This window comes from Buteo buteo, chromosome 17 (assembly GCF_964188355.1).
Source record: "Buteo buteo chromosome 17, bButBut1.hap1.1, whole genome shotgun sequence".
Lineage (NCBI taxonomy): Eukaryota > Metazoa > Chordata > Aves > Accipitriformes > Accipitridae > Buteo > Buteo buteo.
Window position 1 is genome coordinate 25,844,901 of NC_134187.1, and position 20,128 is coordinate 25,865,028.

At 35.1% G+C, this 20,128-nt stretch overlaps 1 protein-coding gene across 5 annotated transcripts in view; it reads left to right on the forward strand.

The window, feature by feature from the left end:
* MCPH1 (microcephalin 1) overlaps positions 1 to 20,128 on the forward strand; it is a 129,776-nt gene that overhangs the window by 15,129 nt on the left and 94,519 nt on the right. For all 5 annotated transcript variants that reach the window (XM_075049260.1, XM_075049264.1, XM_075049262.1 and 2 more), the window contains 2 exons: positions 241 to 1,260; positions 7,578 to 7,690. In XM_075049260.1, the coding sequence (XP_074905361.1) occupies positions 241 to 1,260; positions 7,578 to 7,690 (1,133 nt within the window). The remainder of the gene's footprint in view (positions 1 to 240; positions 1,261 to 7,577; positions 7,691 to 20,128) is intronic.

The window sequence follows — 20,128 nt, forward strand, 5'->3', positions numbered from 1 at the left end:
CTTATTACTACATACGAAGATATGACAGCTAAAGCTATTGTAGCTTCTTGTCAACATAGAATGTGCTTTGTTTCTAATGCATTTTCTGTTTAGTTTTTGATGACCTGCATATAATATCCAGAGAAGTGGCTAAATCATTGTTTTCTTCTTTCAGTGATTTCATATGTATTTTACTAAGAAATTTGGTACTCTTTCTGTTTTGTTAAATGCATTTATATTGCCACTTTTCATATTTTGCAGGAGAACAAATGGGAGACTGCTTGAACTCAAGTTATGATTATATTTGTGGAACTGATAAATTGAAGAGACAGGAAACAGAGGCAATAGAACATGCCTGTGATACTTGGACCGGTATTCATTTATCCATGAGTGCGTCGGTGAATTCTCCCTCATATAGCTATGAGCAGAAGAACTTGACACCAAAACAAGATAGCAGAAGAAGCTTAAAGAAACGGATTTTGCAGCATAATTTGAATGATAAATTGTCTTTAGAAAAGGAAGATCTAAAAAAGTTTCCAAAGAAAAATCAGAAGGATGAAAATAGCACGACCACTTCAGTTGCAAGAGAAAGGTCCCTTCTCCACATCAAGGGCTTGGGTGATATTACTCCTTCCAAAAAAATAGTCAAGTTAAATACTGTTCCTGCTTTGATTGGCAGTCTCTCTAATTCACCTATGAACAGTGAAGACTTAAATTCATGTTCATTGGTTAGAAGCTTCCCTGTTGACAGAAACAATTGTATTCTTAAAGACAAGAAGAGGAAGAAAGTACACACGCTATCTAGTTTGAAACTGGCTACCTCAGAACTGGGTTCATCAGAGTCTAAAGAGTTCTTGCAGGCAATAACTACATACAGCAAGTCTTTCTGCACTGAAGACACATCTTATGAAGACTTCTTTTCATCCTCTGATTTGAATGAAGATGAGGTACACGTACAAGTACCAAATGAATCACAGAATCGTCCTGAAGTCTGTTGCAAAGATTCTTTTACAAGCATGGACTCACTTAATGTGAGTTTCTCTAAGCCACATACTACTTCCAAGAAAAGTAGGAAAAGGTTTATTCCAGCAAATGGTGTTTCAGTAAAGAAAAACTTCAAACCAGCTGAACATCCTGGAAGTGTGCCATTAAATTATATGTCAGATGGCAAAAAAGCTGACACTGCAGAAGCTCTAGATTCTGATGATGTGAATAGGCTGCCTCAGCAGGCTCATGAAAAATCCTACAGAACTGATGTGGATTACTGTACTCACACTACTGGTAAGTTGCTACATAGAGCCGGAAAATGAAAAGATACCATACTGCATTAGGTATACTCATGCAACTAAATGGCAAAATGAACTGTCATTCCTAAGGGAAAAATATTTCCGCATTACACCCAAAGAAGAAAATGCTGCAGTACTGACTTACTAATTTTACTCAAAAATAAAGTGCATAGGATCCAAAAGAACATCCATTTGTTTTCCCATACGTTACAAACACAAAGAAGTTACCAAGAGATAAGGAAGCTGTGCTCACAAAATGCAACAAAAGTATGTGAGCATTCTTTTCCCCAAATGCTTGGTAGTCTGTAAACTTTCTGCTAGTACTCAAAATGTGCTTAAGAAACCAAGGTCTGTCTCGTTTAAATGTTATGGTGCTCTTGTAAATTGTTTATAAGTAACTCCTCATCATAGGATCTCTTGTTCAAATTATTTTTATTTCACAAGTTAAAATTGCTACTTTAGATTAATTGCAGTTAAGGGCATAAAATCTCAGTGGAAAAAAAAAACATTTGAGTTAGCAATTTCTAACTTGTGCTATGGTGAAGATTGAATAAGACATTTGAGGGCATGTGCAAGAGCTGCAATGTAAGCAACCATGGCTTTTTTATATGGAACTGATCTTAGATGCTAGTAATAATTTTAAGAGCTCTTTTATATATTTGAGCATTTTTAATTTGGTTTAGCCTAATTATTTCAAAGTAAATGTGTACTAGAATATTGAGTCTCAGGAACTTCCCTGAAAAATGTTCCTAACTTGCATGGGGGTAATCACTTTCAGATTTTGATATTTTGAGCTCTGTTTGTCGAGCTTTACATAGGGTTAAATATTTGTAATTTATGATTGTGTATTTTAGTAATTTGTTTTCCCTAGGAAATCATGAAGCAGTGCATCAATAAATTATATAAAATTAATTATTAACTTAAAGGGCTCAACAGACTTGGTATCAGACTTATGAAATAATCCAGTGGAAATGTCAAACAGTGACTGTGCCTATATCCGTGGGTGATAAGTTGCTGAACTGTGAACTGCTATTTTGGGTTCACTACATCTGCATTTTAATACCCGGAGTGCATCATTATAGCACAGTTTAAAAAAAAAAAAAAAAAAAAGATTGATGCAGGTGTATGTTATACAAGTATAAATGTACACCCATAAATGTATGAACCCACTGTGTGTGGCTTTTGCCATGTGGCAATGTACTAGAAGATGATCCTTGAATTATGTATTTTTTAATGTCAAAGAACAGTCTGTTTTTCATTAAACAATCATGAAAACAAATGGAGAAAGAGAAAAGGTATACTCCCTTTAAACTTAGGTATGCCAGTTAATTTTAGTGTTAATTCTAACTTTTAAATTCTAGTGATTAAATTATGATCAATGTTCTAGCATGTTATGCTTTTATTTTCTTGCTGGACAACTTGTTTAAGATAACAGATTTTGGAGGAGAGGAAAAGGAAGATTATTCAGCAAACAAAAGTCATCTCATGTTTATACTTTTTATCCTTTTTGTTAGGAACTTTTGTAAGTCTCAATTTGTGTTTGTAGTGATTTTAATAATATTTGTGATTTATCAGTGATGGCCATCTTCCCAAGTATAATTTATTCAGCTTCATGCATGTGTTGTGTAGTCAAGTAGAACCTCAAGTTTGACAGCTCAAATGAGCTCACTTGAAAATGGAAGGAATCAATAATGAAAGATGAGTTGTATTTTCCCTAATAATGCAAGTTCTGTGGAAGAAAATTAAAATCTTGTTTTAAACTTAACTACTGTGACACTGTGTGATAGAATAGTTGATTTTTGTTAAATATAGGTTTAATATTTCCTTTTTTTTACTTGAATGTAAGTTACTTCTTGTCCATGTTAATTAGTAAATAAATAGTAATTTGCTTTGTTTTTCTGTATGTTGTACGTGATTTGAAAACTGGTAAATACAGTATATTATTTTTAAAAGCTAAAGAATTCTTTTCATTCATCATGTGTATACAGTTAGGAATAATCAAATATCAATATAAAATTTAATTATATCTGTATGTTTTAAATATCAAACATTTTTCTTGCCCGTTTTTTTCTTGTGTTTTTAGGTCTATGGCACTCTTACCCAGTGTCTTTAATGACAAGAAATAAGATTTGATGAGCTTTCTTTCCACAGACTACTTGGAACATTTGATTTTTAAAGTAGAAGTATAATATGCAGGCTAATCTGAAACTAACTTTTGAAGTCCTAATGCTTATGTTGTAGCAAGCTTCAGGTCCTTTGGTAGGGTGCACTCAACACTCAAGGCTGTCCAGTTGTTCAGCTGAACAGCACAGGCATAAACATGGCTACTTATTTTCGTCTTACTCCAAGCCATAAATCAAGTAGAGAACGGTCACAGATATAAGAGTTGAAATCAATTAGGTGTTATAAGAATATTAAAAGATGCTTGCCTATTCAGTTTCACTTTTTCTTTCTCAGCTTTGTTTTTGGAGCTGAAATAATTTTTCTATCCTTCTGATAAAACCAGCCATACCTGGCAAATTTCAGTGCTCTGTAATCAATAAGTGCTGTGTAACTGGCTTTCGTATGTCAGTGCCTAAATTTTTAGTGGTTATGAAGTGAGGAAAACAGTGGCTTTTCATTGTCATGAATGTAAGTTTATGGAAAAGCAATAATACTATCTTTTGTGAAAGCTAATGATCTACATTACTAGGAGAGTCTAAGAACTTTTTTGTCTTTCATGTTATAAATTGCTTTACTTTGAAATCCAGTCCATCTGCTTTTAACATTTTTTTAGTAGAGCTGTTGGTAGGGTAAGTAAGTTGGCACTTGAATCACATGGCTTAGAATGCCAATACTTGCTCAGATTTGATGAAATTTGAACTGGGACTTGGCATTATTTCCAGTCTTAAAAATAAAGTTAAGACTTAGCCAAGTAAATTTTAGATATTTATGTGAATGTGGGAAGCAAGTATTATCTTATGTGATAAGATATGTGAGTGACTGTGTGGTGCTTAGTTGCTGGCTGGGGTTAAACTACGACAGTTGGCCGAAAGACATGAACTAAGACCCATTATAGTGTAATTAATGTAGTTCAGTGTTAAGATAGGGAATCTAGAATATTATTCTGTTATTTGGTGCAAAAATTATGAAGTTTAATTTAGATTAATGAGTTTTACCTGAGGTTCTAGGTGCTAAGTGCTTAAATAGTGTTTATGTCTTTAAAAACACACGTGACAACTTCCTTAGATTTCATGGGCCTTTTTTTTTCTTCAGTTTTGGAAGAAAAGCTCACTAAAAATATTGAATTATGTCATCTATTGACATTTTATTATGTCCTTTTAAAGAACAAATGAGGGATGAAGAAAACTTTTTTGCTTGATTCTTTGTTTTGTTTATCTTCACAAAAAGTTTAATTGTAACTAGTTATTAAAACAAAAAAGGACAAATATTTCAACAGAGGAACACCTTGAGGATTATTTTTATGTAGTCTAATTTACAAAGCATGATGACGCTTTTCCTAGAGCACAAACCAAATGAGATAAAATTGTTTTAAACCATTAGCAGGTTCTTGAGAACCTGGTGGGCACATAAGCTTTCAGAAGACTTGAAGAAATTGTGTTCTGAATAGCAAAAACTTGGCATTTACCCATGCTGGAATAATAACTACAATAATAATAACAACACAAGTTATTAAATATTCTGTGCATATGTACCTGAAAGATTACCAATAATGACAAATTCAGACTTACTTTCTTCATAGTTGGGGTAAATAACTCTGTGGATAAATACAAAATAGAAGATATGATATAGCTTAATTTCAGTGACACTTTGTTATGATATTCTTAAAGTAGAACACTGTACTATAGATAAAACTTTTATTAGATAGGCATGATTGATTTGATTGAACAAAAACTAGCCCGTTGTGCCTAATCATTACTTTGCTTTAACTCGAAGGAAATATCAGAGTTTTAAAGATAATATTCTGGTTCAAAGCTTCACATGATCATGAATGAGTAAAAGCTTAAATTGCAAATTAAAGTCAGTCTAATTTGTTATAATACTTCAGAGAGGTATCAGAGTTGTTGATTTTGATACCGGTCATTAAGCAGTGTTTTAGAAGAGAATTTAGGGGATCTAATAGACCACAGTGGCATGAGTTCGCTGCCTGTTTGACCTAAATTTAGGGATAACTAACAATGGATGGAGTTGCTTCAAAAAGTTCTGTCGACTTTATCTGAAATACCCTAGGAAAACCTACTAGAGATGAAAACTCCTTACTTGTGACTGAGCAACTGCTTTAAAAAGCAGCAATCAGGGTAAAGAAGACAATAGACAGTGAAGCTTGAGACCTGCAGGAAGGAAAAGCTGGAAGGTGCTTGAGAAGTCTTGACAGGAGGGAAGTAGGAACTGGATTGCAAAGAATAGTCCTTATTTATGTAATGTAGAAGATCCCCAAGCTGATAATCAGAGGACATGATGGACCTTGTCCCCTGTTCCTGCTTTCCTGTAAATATGAAGAACCAGTGAGAGTGAACCATAACTGGAAGGAGGTCCAAGCATACAGGTCTTGAAACTTTAATCCCAAGTGGGACAAGGGCTGTGGAGCTTGAGCATTCAGGCCAAGACTGGCAAAAGGAATATTGTCCCACTTCTCACTGCCCCTGCAAACCCACCCCTGCAAAAAAAAAAAAAACCTAAATGGTGGGTCGTCCTTTTACAGTGACTGAAATAACTTACTGGAAATTAAGAGAGATATACCTTGTTTTACCCCCATGTGCTTGGGGTACAGCAGTGGAGTAGATGATCTCCTGACATGCTTTGCAGTCTTGTGGTGGTTGTTTGTTTGTTTGTTTTTTAAGATTCAAAACACATGTTTAAAAAAATCTGTTTTCTACATAAAAGGAGTTAAATGTAAAATTTCTTGGCATTTCTTATTGCGTGGCAAGATCTTTTCTCTTCTTCTACTTGCCATCAGTCTTGCTCAGTGATTGAAGATGATGGCCCTCAGTGCAATATTAAATAAAATTAACATAGTTAAGCAATTAGTTTCTCCCTTTGTTAAATGACACTTTGTATTTAAATATTGAGTTTAAATTAACAGTTGTACCCCAAAGCCATGTTTACCTGTATTACACAAAAATTACTGTAATGCTGTGTAAATTCACATGAAACTTAGAACTTCAGTGGCGAGAAGTGATTAAAATTTGACTAGTTTAAAGGTTTTAATTTTAAAACAAGTAACCAGTAATGGAAGATGTTTGTCATCATTTTTTGTGTTGTAATTTGTTGTTCTGTCACCTCAAGGATTAAGAGTTAAAGTAGCTGACAGAGGAAGAACAAATTATTCTTAGTTATATATGCAGTCAGACTAGTAAATATGGATAGTACCCTTTGGTGTTTTCTAAAAGTAATCATAAGAAATTTATTTGGAAGGAGCTGAATTTAGGCCACTTTCATCACTAATGATGAAACTTTCTTTAACTGGTCTCTTGCATTTCTCTGAAATGAAAATTTAACAAATGTCCTAAAGTAAACTCCATTGAATTAAATTTGGGAAAAATGATCTACTTAAATCTTCAGTAATTAAAACTTCATTGATCAAAAGATAGATCAAAGTTTTTCATCTTATGCAAGCAAGCTAATTTCTCAAATGATTCTAGAGTTTATTATTTAGTGCTTATAAAAGTCATCCTGACAGTGTTGAAGAGTTAAATATATGTTAATTCACAAAATACATGATGAAAAATACTACCTTTGGGCAGCCACATTAGAGTACATTCTTATGGATGGTGCCTTTTTATAAGTAATAGGACTGATATGCCTGCATGTGCACACAATCCTTGCCTGCTAACAGCTTGCTAGATTTGCTTGCAAAGTGTTTGAAAACATGTTTGAGACCTTCAGGTCATTTCAGATAAACACAGTGTGTACTGAAAGCATTGACACTTCAGTAAGAAAGGAGAAATCTAGTCACCACTGCTTCAAACTTTCAAATATCTCTGTATTCAGAGAAATTGCATATTTTGTAATAAATAGAAAGCAATTTAGCTGATTCTGTACTTGTAGTTAATGTGTGGTTTTCAAAACAGTGGAAATTGGGAGTTTTACAACTAGTTTATTTACAAGATCAGATACCGAAAGATGAAGTGAGATGCTTGAGTGTCATTCTTTTTTCCATAACTGAAATACAGTGGAAAAAGAACTGGTGCAAATTATTAACTTAGGTATCTTAATTGTACATAGCTCTATATGCCCTGATAAAATAATTGGTGGCAGTTTCATTTCACAAGATTGCATTTTTCATTTCAAGTTTCTAAATTTGGTTTCTAGGTGATGAAACTGAAGTTTCAGAGTGTCATGTTACTGATGGCTCTTGCAAAGTTTTTAATGAACAAAAGAAAAAGCACGATGGGGGGTTAAGAAAAACTAGAAGACTCCAAAAGGTCAGTTTAACAGGACATACTGTTTTTTAAGCTCTTTCTTTTTCTTGGAGGATCATTGAGTGCCTTTGTATGTACAAAAAAAAAACCACAACACATTCTCTATGCACTACCAATTTTAAAACTTGCTGAATCTCATTTTCCTTGAAATGTTATGCAAATGGTGTTCAAAGACAATACGTATAAACCACGGAACTCAGCTTTCTGGTAACTTGTGGTGGCAGAGTGTGCCAAGTTGATATGGTAAAGGAGGTGGGTAAGCCAGCTCAGACTGGCTTAGTTGAAGAGCCGCTGAAGTAACCTGAAAAGATGCCTATCCTTTTTGGAGGAGGTATGGGGTAGGGTTTTTTGTTTGTTTTATAGTAGATCATCCCTAATGGATGTTTCTGCAAAATAAAGATTTGTGCGATATTTTCTTCTAGGTTCAGGTAAAGCTAAATTTCTTAACTTACTATTTGAGCTCAGTTTGGATGTAAAAAGAAAAAAAAAAGTGAGAGGGTTGAGTCAGCACTGAATCTTTTTTAGGTGTTTTTCCCTTGTAAAAGTTTTTTCTAAGTAAATATAAAACCGATCAAGAAAATAAATAGCAGTTCTTTTTATCAGTAAGTAGCACATCATACAATTAAAATAAGCACTGAATTGTTTTGAGAATTGGAAGTCCTAAAGCACTAAAAGATGTCTGAGGTAATTAATTATATGAAATAAATTAAGTGTTTTATTGGTGGCTATTGGTGGAGTTTCAAAGCAACTGATCACAGATTTTGATCCTCTTTTATGTAAAAGTTCCGAGCAGGTGCAATTATTAGGCTGTTCAACCTTTTAAACATCCTGAGGATGAGATATTAATCTCCATGGACCAGTGGTCTTCTCTGGGTTAAAATTATTATTTGACTTCTTGCCTGCATCTTACTGCTTGTTACTTTTCTTAAGTATTTGTTCACTTTCTTTTCCTAAATATATTTGTATGACTAATAACTGTAAGCATTATGTAGAAACTATAAATCAACTTCACTCTAGATCCATGTCCTATAGAAACATTGTAAGATAGTCTACTTTTTAGGCTAAAGCATCTATCCAGAACAGTTTCATTTCCTGCCACAGAAATCTGACTAAAGCTGCTAAATGTATATCCACAAACTACATTCATTTGCTCTTCCTAAGGTTATCTGCAGAAATGGTCCTTGGAGGTTTATCAGATTTGTTGGTACTGATTCCTTCTCCTGTGTAGTTATGCTACAAGAGCATTATACAGTAGTGCTAGTTTTGATTCATTTCTCTTAAGATCCCAACATAACTATTACATACTGAAGAGAAACAATATCCAATATGAAGTTCTTTTTTATTAATCCCCTTCTTCAGACCTGGCCTTGCAGTCAAAGGTGGTATCTTTGGTACTGCTTGGTGTCTGCTTGCAAAGTGTGCTCCGTGAGGTGTTTAACAGTAGCAAAAGCTAAGTAGTAGCTGGAGAAAATTCCTATTCAGTGTTTTCAGATGGCTTCTTTCATACATCTATTTCAGCTGGATCACTTTTTCAATTGCTGCAGCTTAAACATTGCAATATTTTGCTAATGTTTGACAACATGAAAGTGAAGTTAGAACATTTTTGTTTCCTTTGCCCAAAGCAAAAAATGTATGAGAGAAATAGCACAAATATGTTAAAAAATAGAATTTTATTGAATCATAGTATTATGATGAATATTCTAGGGTTTTATTTAAATCTTAAAGTTTATGCTAAAAATACAAGTGCAAAAGAATGCCATTTCGTAGCTATTTTAATGGACTAATGTTTCCAGAATTGTGACTGGATCTCCAGATCTTTATATCTAAAAAAAACCCGCACCTTTTAATTACAGTCATAGAGTATATGCAGTTTTTTACTGAATAGTTCCAATTATGAGGCTTTGGATCATATTACTGGTGTTCTAGGAATGTGTTGTAAGTGTAGTCTGTTAAATTCATTACTTAGCTGTCTTTTAATTTGGGAAGCAATGCAAATTGCAGTTAGGTTTTTTTCACAGAGTTTGAAATCTAATACCTCTTTTGAAATATTGTGGATGTTTGCTGAATGTAATTCCTAGACAATGTCTGAGCTGAAACTTTAGTACTTTAGTTATAACTCATTCACTACAGCAAACACTACAATTATAACTCATTCGCTACAGTGAATGCATGTCAGTAGGTATTTGGAGTTCACTATGTGATAGTAAATATTGAAAAAGCCATACAAAAATATCTTTAGGAAATATGACTAGGCGTAAGTGTTAACATTATTTGCTTCCATGGTTATTTCAATTTGTCATTTGTAGTTTTTTTAATTTAATATAAATCAAGCCATAGAGTCTGTGTTTCTCTGCTGTGCATGCATTTGTTTTCTTCAAAACCTCAAGCAGGTAGAGTTTCTTGTATTTTGTTTTAGCTGAAGTTAAAATCAAGAATGACTTTGGTCAGGTACTTTCATATCATCATTTTAGATTACAAGTACTCATTTTCTTTCTTTATCTATATAGGCATGGTTATTATACTCTTAACATGGAAGACTTCTAATCAAAGTTATCTGAAATTGTACTGTCAGCTAACAAAACAGTTAACAGTTTATAATGGCAGCTGCAGGCATGTTGGGGGAAGATAAGATTTTCAGGAATCTTTAATGGCTTCAGGAATAAGGGTTTTGGATTTAAAACACCACCACCACCCCAAAAATCCCAGGAGTTTTGGGGTGTTATACGTATTCAAATGCAGTGCATAAAGATAGGTTTATAAAACTGGCCTATAGGTTTGAACTTCTTAATTTTGAGGCACAACAACCCATAATTGAGGATAGTTCCAGATTCTTTTCATTCAGAGTTGGTAAGGATAAACACTGGGGATTAATGCCTATGAATGTCAGCAGGTGGCTTCCCTGGTCTAGCAATCTAAGTTGATGATACTGGATTGCAGGGATAAAATAAATCCTTTGTGCATTGTGATGCGTTTTTCAATTATTCCATGGAATTGAATACATAGTTCTTTGTTGCTTTGCATAGGGAGGACAAAGTGAAATAACTAAAAATCATAAATCCAAAAATTATTCAAACAAGTTAGTTACAGTGGTGTTAATCTGTTGGTATGAGGGTTGAGTGCTCATTTCATTGTTTCATGTCACAAAAATGTTTGCATTTATTACACCACCTGTTGCATGTCACAAATGTAAACATTTTGTACTTTAAACAGATTAGAGAAAGACTTGTTGTGAATAACCAGCTAACTGCCATTTTGCTTCAAATAAAAACTTGTTTCGTATTTTTAGAGGGATATGAGAGGTGACAGATATCTTTTAAAGGATCTAACAGTATCACAACACTAGAAATGCAAACTGCAATAAATTTTACACTCAAAAAAACCCTTAAAATACTGTCTTCTGAGTGAATAGAAGAAACTCTTCAACCATGTGGAAAAAAAACCATGTTAAGCATCATGAGGGATAAATAAAACCATATTTTCACAGAGAAGACAGTATGGACTTAACTGAAATTCCTTTGGTTTTGTTTTTAAACAGATTAATCTTGGCTTGTATTTCTGTAGCTCTTGGATTTGGGTGAAGGTAAAGTTAACACTGAACTTAAGAGATTTTTTGAAAGAAGAGAAAGTTTTTACAAAGAACCTAAGTTCATGCTGTGGAACAATTAGTGTGAAGCAGGGCATCATTAGATCCTGTTATCAAAATCCTTCCTTTTGAAAATATTTTATTCGTGGTGAAACAAATTTTAATATCCTGAAAAACCTGTAACTATAAACCATGAAGCATCTTGCCAGATGTTCAGGAAAGTAACTTCATGTCTATTTGATATGTGCAAGATTTGTAGACTGTCTTAAACAGATTGTATCAGTTTAGGGGACAACATCTTTTTATGTTTTCCTTCCAATTTTGACTTTGTAGTTGCTTTGAGTAGTTACATATTTTAAACACTAATGCTTGAAATGTTACTGACTTTGAGCCACACTGAATATTAAACTAATGTCAATTAGACAAGGTGGAAGCATGCAAGCTCATTTATGGTTAACAGTGAAGAAGCTGGAACTACCTACACGTTTGTGGTCTAGGGAAAATACTTGATGTAATGGGGGTGGTGGACAAGTGGTCATTGAAAATTATTCATATTGATTGCTTCTGGGTGTAGTGATGAGATGAGTGACTGAAGCTACAAATTATAAGAGTGCTTGCATGGTACCATCGAGAAACTTTTATGGTATTGAGCAAATGCCTGGTGGTGTGATTATATGCATATCTGATTTGATCCTAGAATGTTTCTTGTTTAAAAGATGTCTCATTTTACATGAAATAATCCTGAAAGTTTCTGACCAACCCTAGCTGATGACAACTGAATAGTTGATTATTGTTTAATTGTAGTTACCTAGCTGACTCAACATAAAGTTGAAGAAACAAGTTGTTGGAAAACAAGCTTTTGAGCAAACTATATTGTCGGACAAGTAACTTTGAAAGTGTCAGTGACAGAAGGATCTAATGTTATACATCACTGCAGAAAACTTGCTTCCTTGGAATGTCTGAAATATGCTACTGAACGGGACATTGAAATCCAACAAGAAAGTTTATTTTTACTGGCAAGACACAGTGTATGCTATTCCTATATCCCAAATATAGCTGTGGTCATTTGTTTGTTCCAAATGTCCAGGTTTTGTAATAATATTTGCATTTGAGAACAAAATGTCATATCAATAAGTAATGTTAGTATTTATTTCATATAAATGGAATATGCAGATACTCATTTGATAAAATAGTTTTCTTTCTTTTGCTATAAAGTAATGAAAAAATCTAAGAACTTCATATTGGCCTAATGTATTTAAAAAATACTGAATACTGTAAGAGTGATGTATAGGAAGAACTTAAATAAGTATCAGCAAGGTTAATACAAGATGGCTAAAAGCACTGAAAATATTCTTAGTAAATATTTGAAAAGCAGTCTCAAAATACTGCCTGTGACTTAGTACTTACTGGTCATGCTCAAGCTTTTCAGAGAATAGCACTGTAAAGGATACCTAGTATCCCATGGTTTGAGGCAGTTTTGTAAGTCCTGCTGTATGTTTAATCTCATAAGTATTTTCACTCAACCTTTGCAAGGCAGTTCTGGTTCTGGACTTTGTCCAGCTAGTGAATTTGTCCCTCGTGCTTCTCCCACAACTAGTTGAGGGCTTCCAGAACAGAAGCTGTACTCTTGGCATCTGCTGCTGCACCTTACAGTGCGTGCTTTGGGCCATGTCCTAATGGCAACAGTTTCTTTATCAGCACTTAGGGATGCTACCATTCCTGCCAGGAAAATCTCCTGTAAGTGGACCTAGTTGGCTGATTCATGGCCTTGGGTCCCTAGAAACCATTCTCTTTATGATCGGTTTTGTGCTGCCTATTCTGGACTACCTACTGAAGTGCTATGGTCTATTTCTTAACTTGAAAAAAGTGTCTTTTCAGGTCAGCACCTTTCTATGGCAAAAGGCACAACCTCCTCTCAACTCAAGTTTAGGGTGTTTCCTGTTGTCCCAGGGACACTTGCAGCTGTTGTTCACACTCTTGTATGGGTTGCTGTTTGGAACATTGGAAATAGGTGCTGTGACAGTAATATAGGAGGTGGTTGACTTTGCAGTTTGTCATCTTAGCAGGCAGGGTAGTTAAGATCAAGGAGCTGAATTTGCCCAAGTTTTTATATAAAATGGTCACTAAATTTCTGTTCAATAAACAGATTAATGTATTGGTTCTTTTTCAGAACCTTATTCAAGAAATAGAAGCTTAAGTATACAGAGAGTTTTGATTTTTGTCTGCAGAGAATTAAGAAAACAACTTCACTGTTTCTTCACCCCCAAAGATTGGTAGGTGTGGTGATTTTTGGTCCAGAGACTATTTATGAGGTCTCACGTAAAGTCAGAACATATTTTTTTATTACTACTTTTAGGCAAGTAGGAAATTGCTTGAGAGCTATCCATGGTGAACAGTAGATCGGGATAAGTGCCAAGCATAAAATCCTAGAATTCCAAGTTATTCGAAGTACATCTATACCATCTCTATCCTTTTATTTAAAAGTCTATGGCTTTCTTGGATTGGATGGTGGAAGGGAGGCTTAGGTGCAAGAATGCAACTCTTTCGGGCTCAGAGCATGAGGGGAACAGTGCGTAAACATTGTGCAAGAAGTGAGAGCATACAGTCCATGCTTGAGACATACATACCTTACTGCTGAAGATATGTATGTATGCTGTAACTTAACTCTAGTTACTGGTAAATCACAATTCTTTTCTAGTTTTGGGGTGCACTGTTACATTTGACACCGAGGTCATTAACTGTCATGCCAGAAAACCAAACAATCCACTGGACTGCAGCTGGTTTGGCAAAGAATCAGTGTAAAACTGAAACTATTTTCCCTCTTGGCATCAGAAACTACCAGGAGGAAAAGCAACTGCTGGTTAGATCCTCTCTTTTTTTGGCAAATTTAACTCTTGGAAAAAATGAACGCCCTACATAAAACTAGTGGTATCTGGCATGACTCTTCAGGCCAGAAATCCTTTAGTTGATGGAACTGCTTTCTAAATGATAGCCTCACAGCTCTTGAAAATTGTTGAAAACCAGTCTGAAAGAAAGACTTCCTAAACTCCATTTCATCAGCATTTGACATGTCTTCATTAACAATTTTTTAAAATAATGTAACAAATAGAACCATTCTTTTCTACACTGAAATTAAACTTTTTATGGGTTAGTGGTGTGATCTTTGTAGAATTGAACTATGAGCTCATAAGTCTGCGTGGAACAGAGTATAAATATGCAATCAGTTAAATAGGAAAAAATCTTGCACCACATTACTCCTTAATAGATGTACTACTTCCTACTAGTATAAAGAATCAGAAATGCTGAAAACAGTGGCTGTTGATCAGAAGCGTGCACTACAAAGATTTGAAAGATTTGTGTGCATGTATGATTAGTTCGTAATCCTTCAAGATCCTAAAAATAAAAAAGTGGTTGTTTCTTTTTTTTTTTTTAATTATTATTCTACCCTTCATAATATTGCTGTTGCATCTCAAAGCCCGAAATAAGTATTGTTCGGTTGTTTACTGTATTGCCTAGAGGGCAGTAAGTCTTTAACTCGGGTTGTCGACTATCGTCAAGTGGGTTACAATCTTGTCAGCAGGGTATTTACTGAAGTTTACAGTCTTGTATCTTAACACAAATTTAACATAAATCCAGGCGTGACGTGTTCAGGAGTATCTTCACCTGAAATTCCACTCATAGTTGGTGATCTCCAGAAGACTTCAACTATCCAAATTGACTTCACGGTGTTAATAATTGTGCAAACCCAGTATTTAACAGTTGGGGTGATGCAAAATGGTTCTTTCCCTCTTAAAATGGTTCCATCCCTACAGCCTGTGCAATGCAAGTGTGTCTCTTTGTGCCTCAGGTGCTTCTGCCCCATGCGTGACCCGTTGTGAGCAGTGTTAACTGAGCCACTGATGTCTGCAGTGAAGTAGCTGAAGCAGATGCCATTCTAATGAGCCTTCCATAATGGGTGGCAACCACCATTACCAAAAATGGGATGGATGGATGGTGAGGGCTTAAAAGTCAAACCATCCATTTCACTGAAGCTACTCTACTGTTGCCCGCTACCCTTGTGGCTTGGTTTTTATCTCACAGTTAGGACATAGGGTATCTCAGCTGAAGCTTTTATGAAGTGCTTTTAGTTGGCCATAAGTTAGCTGTCCAAAGAAGTTGTTCACTTCATTGGATCACTATGAAAGCATAAACAGTTTTTAATGTCTGAATAGATGAAACAGATTCACTCCTACATCATGCTTAATTTTTTGTTGAAATTATTCACAGAAGGGTACTAACTATTTCCGTTAACCTTGGTGAAGCTGGCAGGCGGGGGGGAGAAGTTCATGTTGCTTAAAATTTCAGCAGAAAAAAATTAACTGTGCCTGGCTTTCTTACAGATCATTTGGAAAGGTGAGTATACATAGGGCATTATTTGGTGCTAATGACAGAATTAATTTATGCCTTAGTGGGGTCTTTAAAATGTTTCTGCTTACATATATGAGTTTTCTCTGTAACATAGTGTTGCCCCATGATAACCCTCGTTCCTCTTTCTCCTGTCTTGTGACTTTTTTGGGGGTGAGGTAGTGTCTTCCCTTCACCCAAGCTTTAATTTTCTGTTAGAATCTAAACTATAAAGTAGCTTTCTCCTCCCCTTAGCATCCCACTTCTTGAGATTCCCTTCTGTCACATTGGCAGTCTCTCCCTCTCTCTCCTCGTGTTTCACATTATATGGTCTAGAGGTAAAACTTTCCTAATAAAAAACAGTTGAGAACTGGGCTGCTTCTTTTGCTGAGCGATGCAGACTGGGAAGCCAACCCCTAATTTGTACCTGTTGGAAAGGCTTGAGCTTCCCATCAGAATGGGAATCTCTGCTGCCTGTGCTTGCAGAAATATGATGTAATGCCTGTTGGCTTTTTTCATGTCATGTTTGATTGACTTAGAAATTTTTGGTTGCAGTCAAAGGGGTGGAAAGGATCATCTGCTCTCCCCTTAGTCTTTGTCCTACCAGAAACAGTCAGTCTCTAGTTTTGCTAATGATCACAGCCAGATAAACCTGTCCTTTGAAGTTGCAGATTGCTGCGAAAGCTGTCCCTTGCTACAGTTTTGTATCCCCCGTGGCTGATTTTTTAAGATAATTGTTAGCTATTATGATTGCATGTGGAAAACTGAAAATGTCAGTAAGTTGTAAACTGTGACACATCTAATCTGAAAAGTCTGAAGCTATTCATCATCCTTAATCTTGCCAACAGAAGTTCTAGGGGTTCCTATGTCTGTGATTACAGGATTTCTCTTTTCTTCCTCATCTTTGGCAGCAAAGGAAAGCTGATGCCCAGGCACCTGTCATGGCATCTTATTTTTCTGTCTTCTTATAGCCTGCTTTGTTTTTTCATCTTTCCCCATGGTAGTATCAATTTAGTTAGGATGGGTGCATTTTTCACATCTTTTAGGACCAAAGCAGAGGTGCTATATTTAGTCAGGAAATTACAGTTGAAATTGAGTTTGCAGCCAGAGGAAACTGGAAAAATATCAGTATCAAAGGACTGATAAGAGGAGAAAGGCCAGCCAGAAAGTAAATTGCAGCTTTGAATAATTGCTGTATATAACTACTGAATAGTACTCATTCATTACAATTACCAATTATTTTCAGCTATGAGCCACAATTACTTGAATAGAATAAATTAATGTAGCACAATTTATCGATTGTTTCTAAAAACAGCCTTAAAGTTTTGGATCCTCATTACAACCTTCCTAGATTAAAGCAGAGTGAAATTAACCTGATTCTTGAATATTCCCATGCTACGCATGGCTCTGTTTTTTGGCTCATGTACTAATAGGACTGAAGATTGTTACTTCCGAAATACAGTTGCAAAGATCAAAAGTGAGTAAACGAGTTCTGAACCAATTTCAGAACCATCTGATTGACCTACAATAGCCAGAGAAAAAAGGATTGGAAGAGTACAAAGCAGATAGCATAATAATATTGTACTCTCCCTTACACTTTATTTGCATGTGCATGCACTACTTCCCCCTGCCTCCCTCGCCCCCAAAAAAGTCCTTTATCCTTGGTATATTGGGCAAACGACATAGAGTATCTTGTTGAGTCCTGAAGGTGAAGGTCTTTTTTTACTCCATCACAGCATGCATCTGAGTTTGAGAGTACTCTGAAAGTAATTTCTTTTAGAACTTCAGTCAACTTTAAGACATAAGAGAAGCATTTGGACTAAGTAATATACAATTCAAAAGTCATATTTATTGGTTGAAATCCATTCTTGAAAAATATCTGAGGTCTGAGTTCTTGATCCAAAGACAAAATGAGATCTAATATACTTAGGGTAGAATTTAACCCATCACAAATGTAAAACTATTCTTATCAAATCAATTCTTAGCATGAACACACTTTGTTATTGGGAACAGGCCTGGAAAATCATATTTCATGGTCACATTTTAATTCACTTGTCACGTATGAAAAATGGTTCATGATATTCTTAAGGAAACAAAATTTGAGTTCACTTTCTTGAAAAGCAGGTTGTACAAAACAGGACTTTTATTGTCCTTCAGCTCCAAGATACACCTGCTCAAACTTAGAAGAAAGAAAGAATACATTGTGAGGTTGGATGCCTCTTGTGGTGTAGGTCAGTTAACATACAGGAGGTATCACGACGTCTTTTAAGTACTGGGAAGATTTACAAATACTGTTTCCTGTGAGCTACCAAAATGCATGTTTTATATTTAAGATGACTTAGAAAAATCTTGTTGTCAACAGACTCTAAAGAAATACTTCATGCAACTGTGCTCCTAAGAAATAAATAAAGGAAAGCTGAAGCATGTCATTTATAACACAGCCTGTAATCCAGACCTAAAAATTAATTCAGAAGGAAGTATGTTCTGATTTAGAGTACAGATATGCAACTCTTCAGGATTCAGAGATTAATGGTAAATAAAAGGAGCAGTTAACTTAATACCACCTCTCGCAGTGTTTTATTAATAATAATCCTGCTACAAATGTGTATTGGAACTCATAGTGATGCTCACCAGATGTCTTTTTTTGCTGGTCAGAAAAGAAAATGCTAACTCCAAAAAATTTTTTGCAATAAAAGCAATGTAAAATAAAACAGACACAAAGAGCATAGAAGAAAAATTGCATAGCAAGGCAGGGGAAGCAATTAACTTGAAAAATGTACAGCTGAAAATTAAAACATAGCTTGGCTAAGTTCTCTGCTTGTTTTACTGAAGCAATAAAATACTGTCTGCTTAGCAAATGACCTCTAACTTGCAAAAATATGCAGTTCTGAATGCAAATGAAATAATAGTTTGGAAGAAATTAAATTTATTCTGGTTGCTACCTATTGTATGCATCCTTCTGCATTCTTGAGTCTTTGAATCACTTTGAAGCTCACTGACAGGACATTTGCCCAGAATACTCACTGTACCATCTTGTATGCTATGTGTTGTAGCATAAAAGGTATAATTCAAAAGCTGGCTTTGCAGGGTAATGTCAGGACAGGCTGCAGGTTTCCCAATTTGTGCAGATCCAGTATTGTCACTTCCCTATAAATAAAGTATTAAGGAACTGTTAACAAACATTTCTGCTCTGAAGCTGAAGAAGCAGCTGTACGATCTGAAGCTGCTCTGGCCTTGGTTTATAGTAATGCTTTTTTTTTTTTTTTAACCCAAGTTTGGCACAAGTGGTGGTCTGATTAGTAATATTTCCATGACATTTCATTTATAAAAAAATGTGAGGAAGGGTATTTTTCTGCACATTCTGAACAGGCACATCAGGATGTGGCTTTGAAGCTACTCCTATACAAGGACCCCAAGAACTTAGTGCAATTCTTTTGTGTGGATTTAACTCCAGACTTGTAGCCAAAGAGCTTCTTTCTGATGGCAGTAAGGCTTAGCTTCAGATACTGAAGGAGAACATCATGACCATGCTGAAGCATACAGAGAGGAGGTTTTCAGCCCAGAAAGATTGGAGAGAAGAGTAGAACCTTGCTTTTAAGCCATGTTTTGTGCCTTTCCAGGCTGTCACATCCCAGGATCCTTTAATGTTCAGTTTATGCAAATCCAACAGCATGTATTAAGACGGTATGAGGTATGTCCACTCTTGTATAATGTGGCCCCATGTCCGATTTCAGTGATCTCACCTAACCTGTGCAGTAGAGTGCCTAATATTGCAGTCTTTCTGCCACAAGAACCCTTACCCAATGACTTACTAGATGTCTTTTTGAGTTTATATACTCAAATTCTGAGTTTATATTACTTAATATTTAATACTAATTATATTAACGTTATGATAGATATATTTAATATATATTGCTGCATTGTTATTTTTGCTCGTACTCTTTATGTGTAAAACTCAAATGTGGAATTGAAGCTGTGAAGCTCGTAGAACTTCCAAGAGCAATTCAATGTGACTGCTTATTTGTAGTTGAAAGCAATGTAGTAGAAGGTCTTTTGGCTAAGAACACAACAAAATTTGATTACAGATAAGTGCATATTATCTTTTCTTCAGCTGTTAGGCTAGCAGTAGGCTAAGGCATCATCAGTAAGTATTGCTGGCAACATGTTAGAATTTGGAAACTTACATTTTCAGAAATACTGCATAGAATTTCTCTCAAAGAAATATTTCAGTATAAAAGTTTCATCCTTTCTTCATTTGGAGTTTTATTCCATTCTATTATTGATTGTTTTTACGTTTTCACATTGTATATATATTCAGTTCTGAAGTATTGTATAGCTTACATAATGTGGTCTGAGAGCATGTTTATCATGAATGTAAAAAATTATTCAATATGCTATATTTTGTTGCTTCTGAAGACTTTTGAAAACAGTATCTGGGTTTTATGGTTTTCAGATTTACTCAACCCCAGAATGAA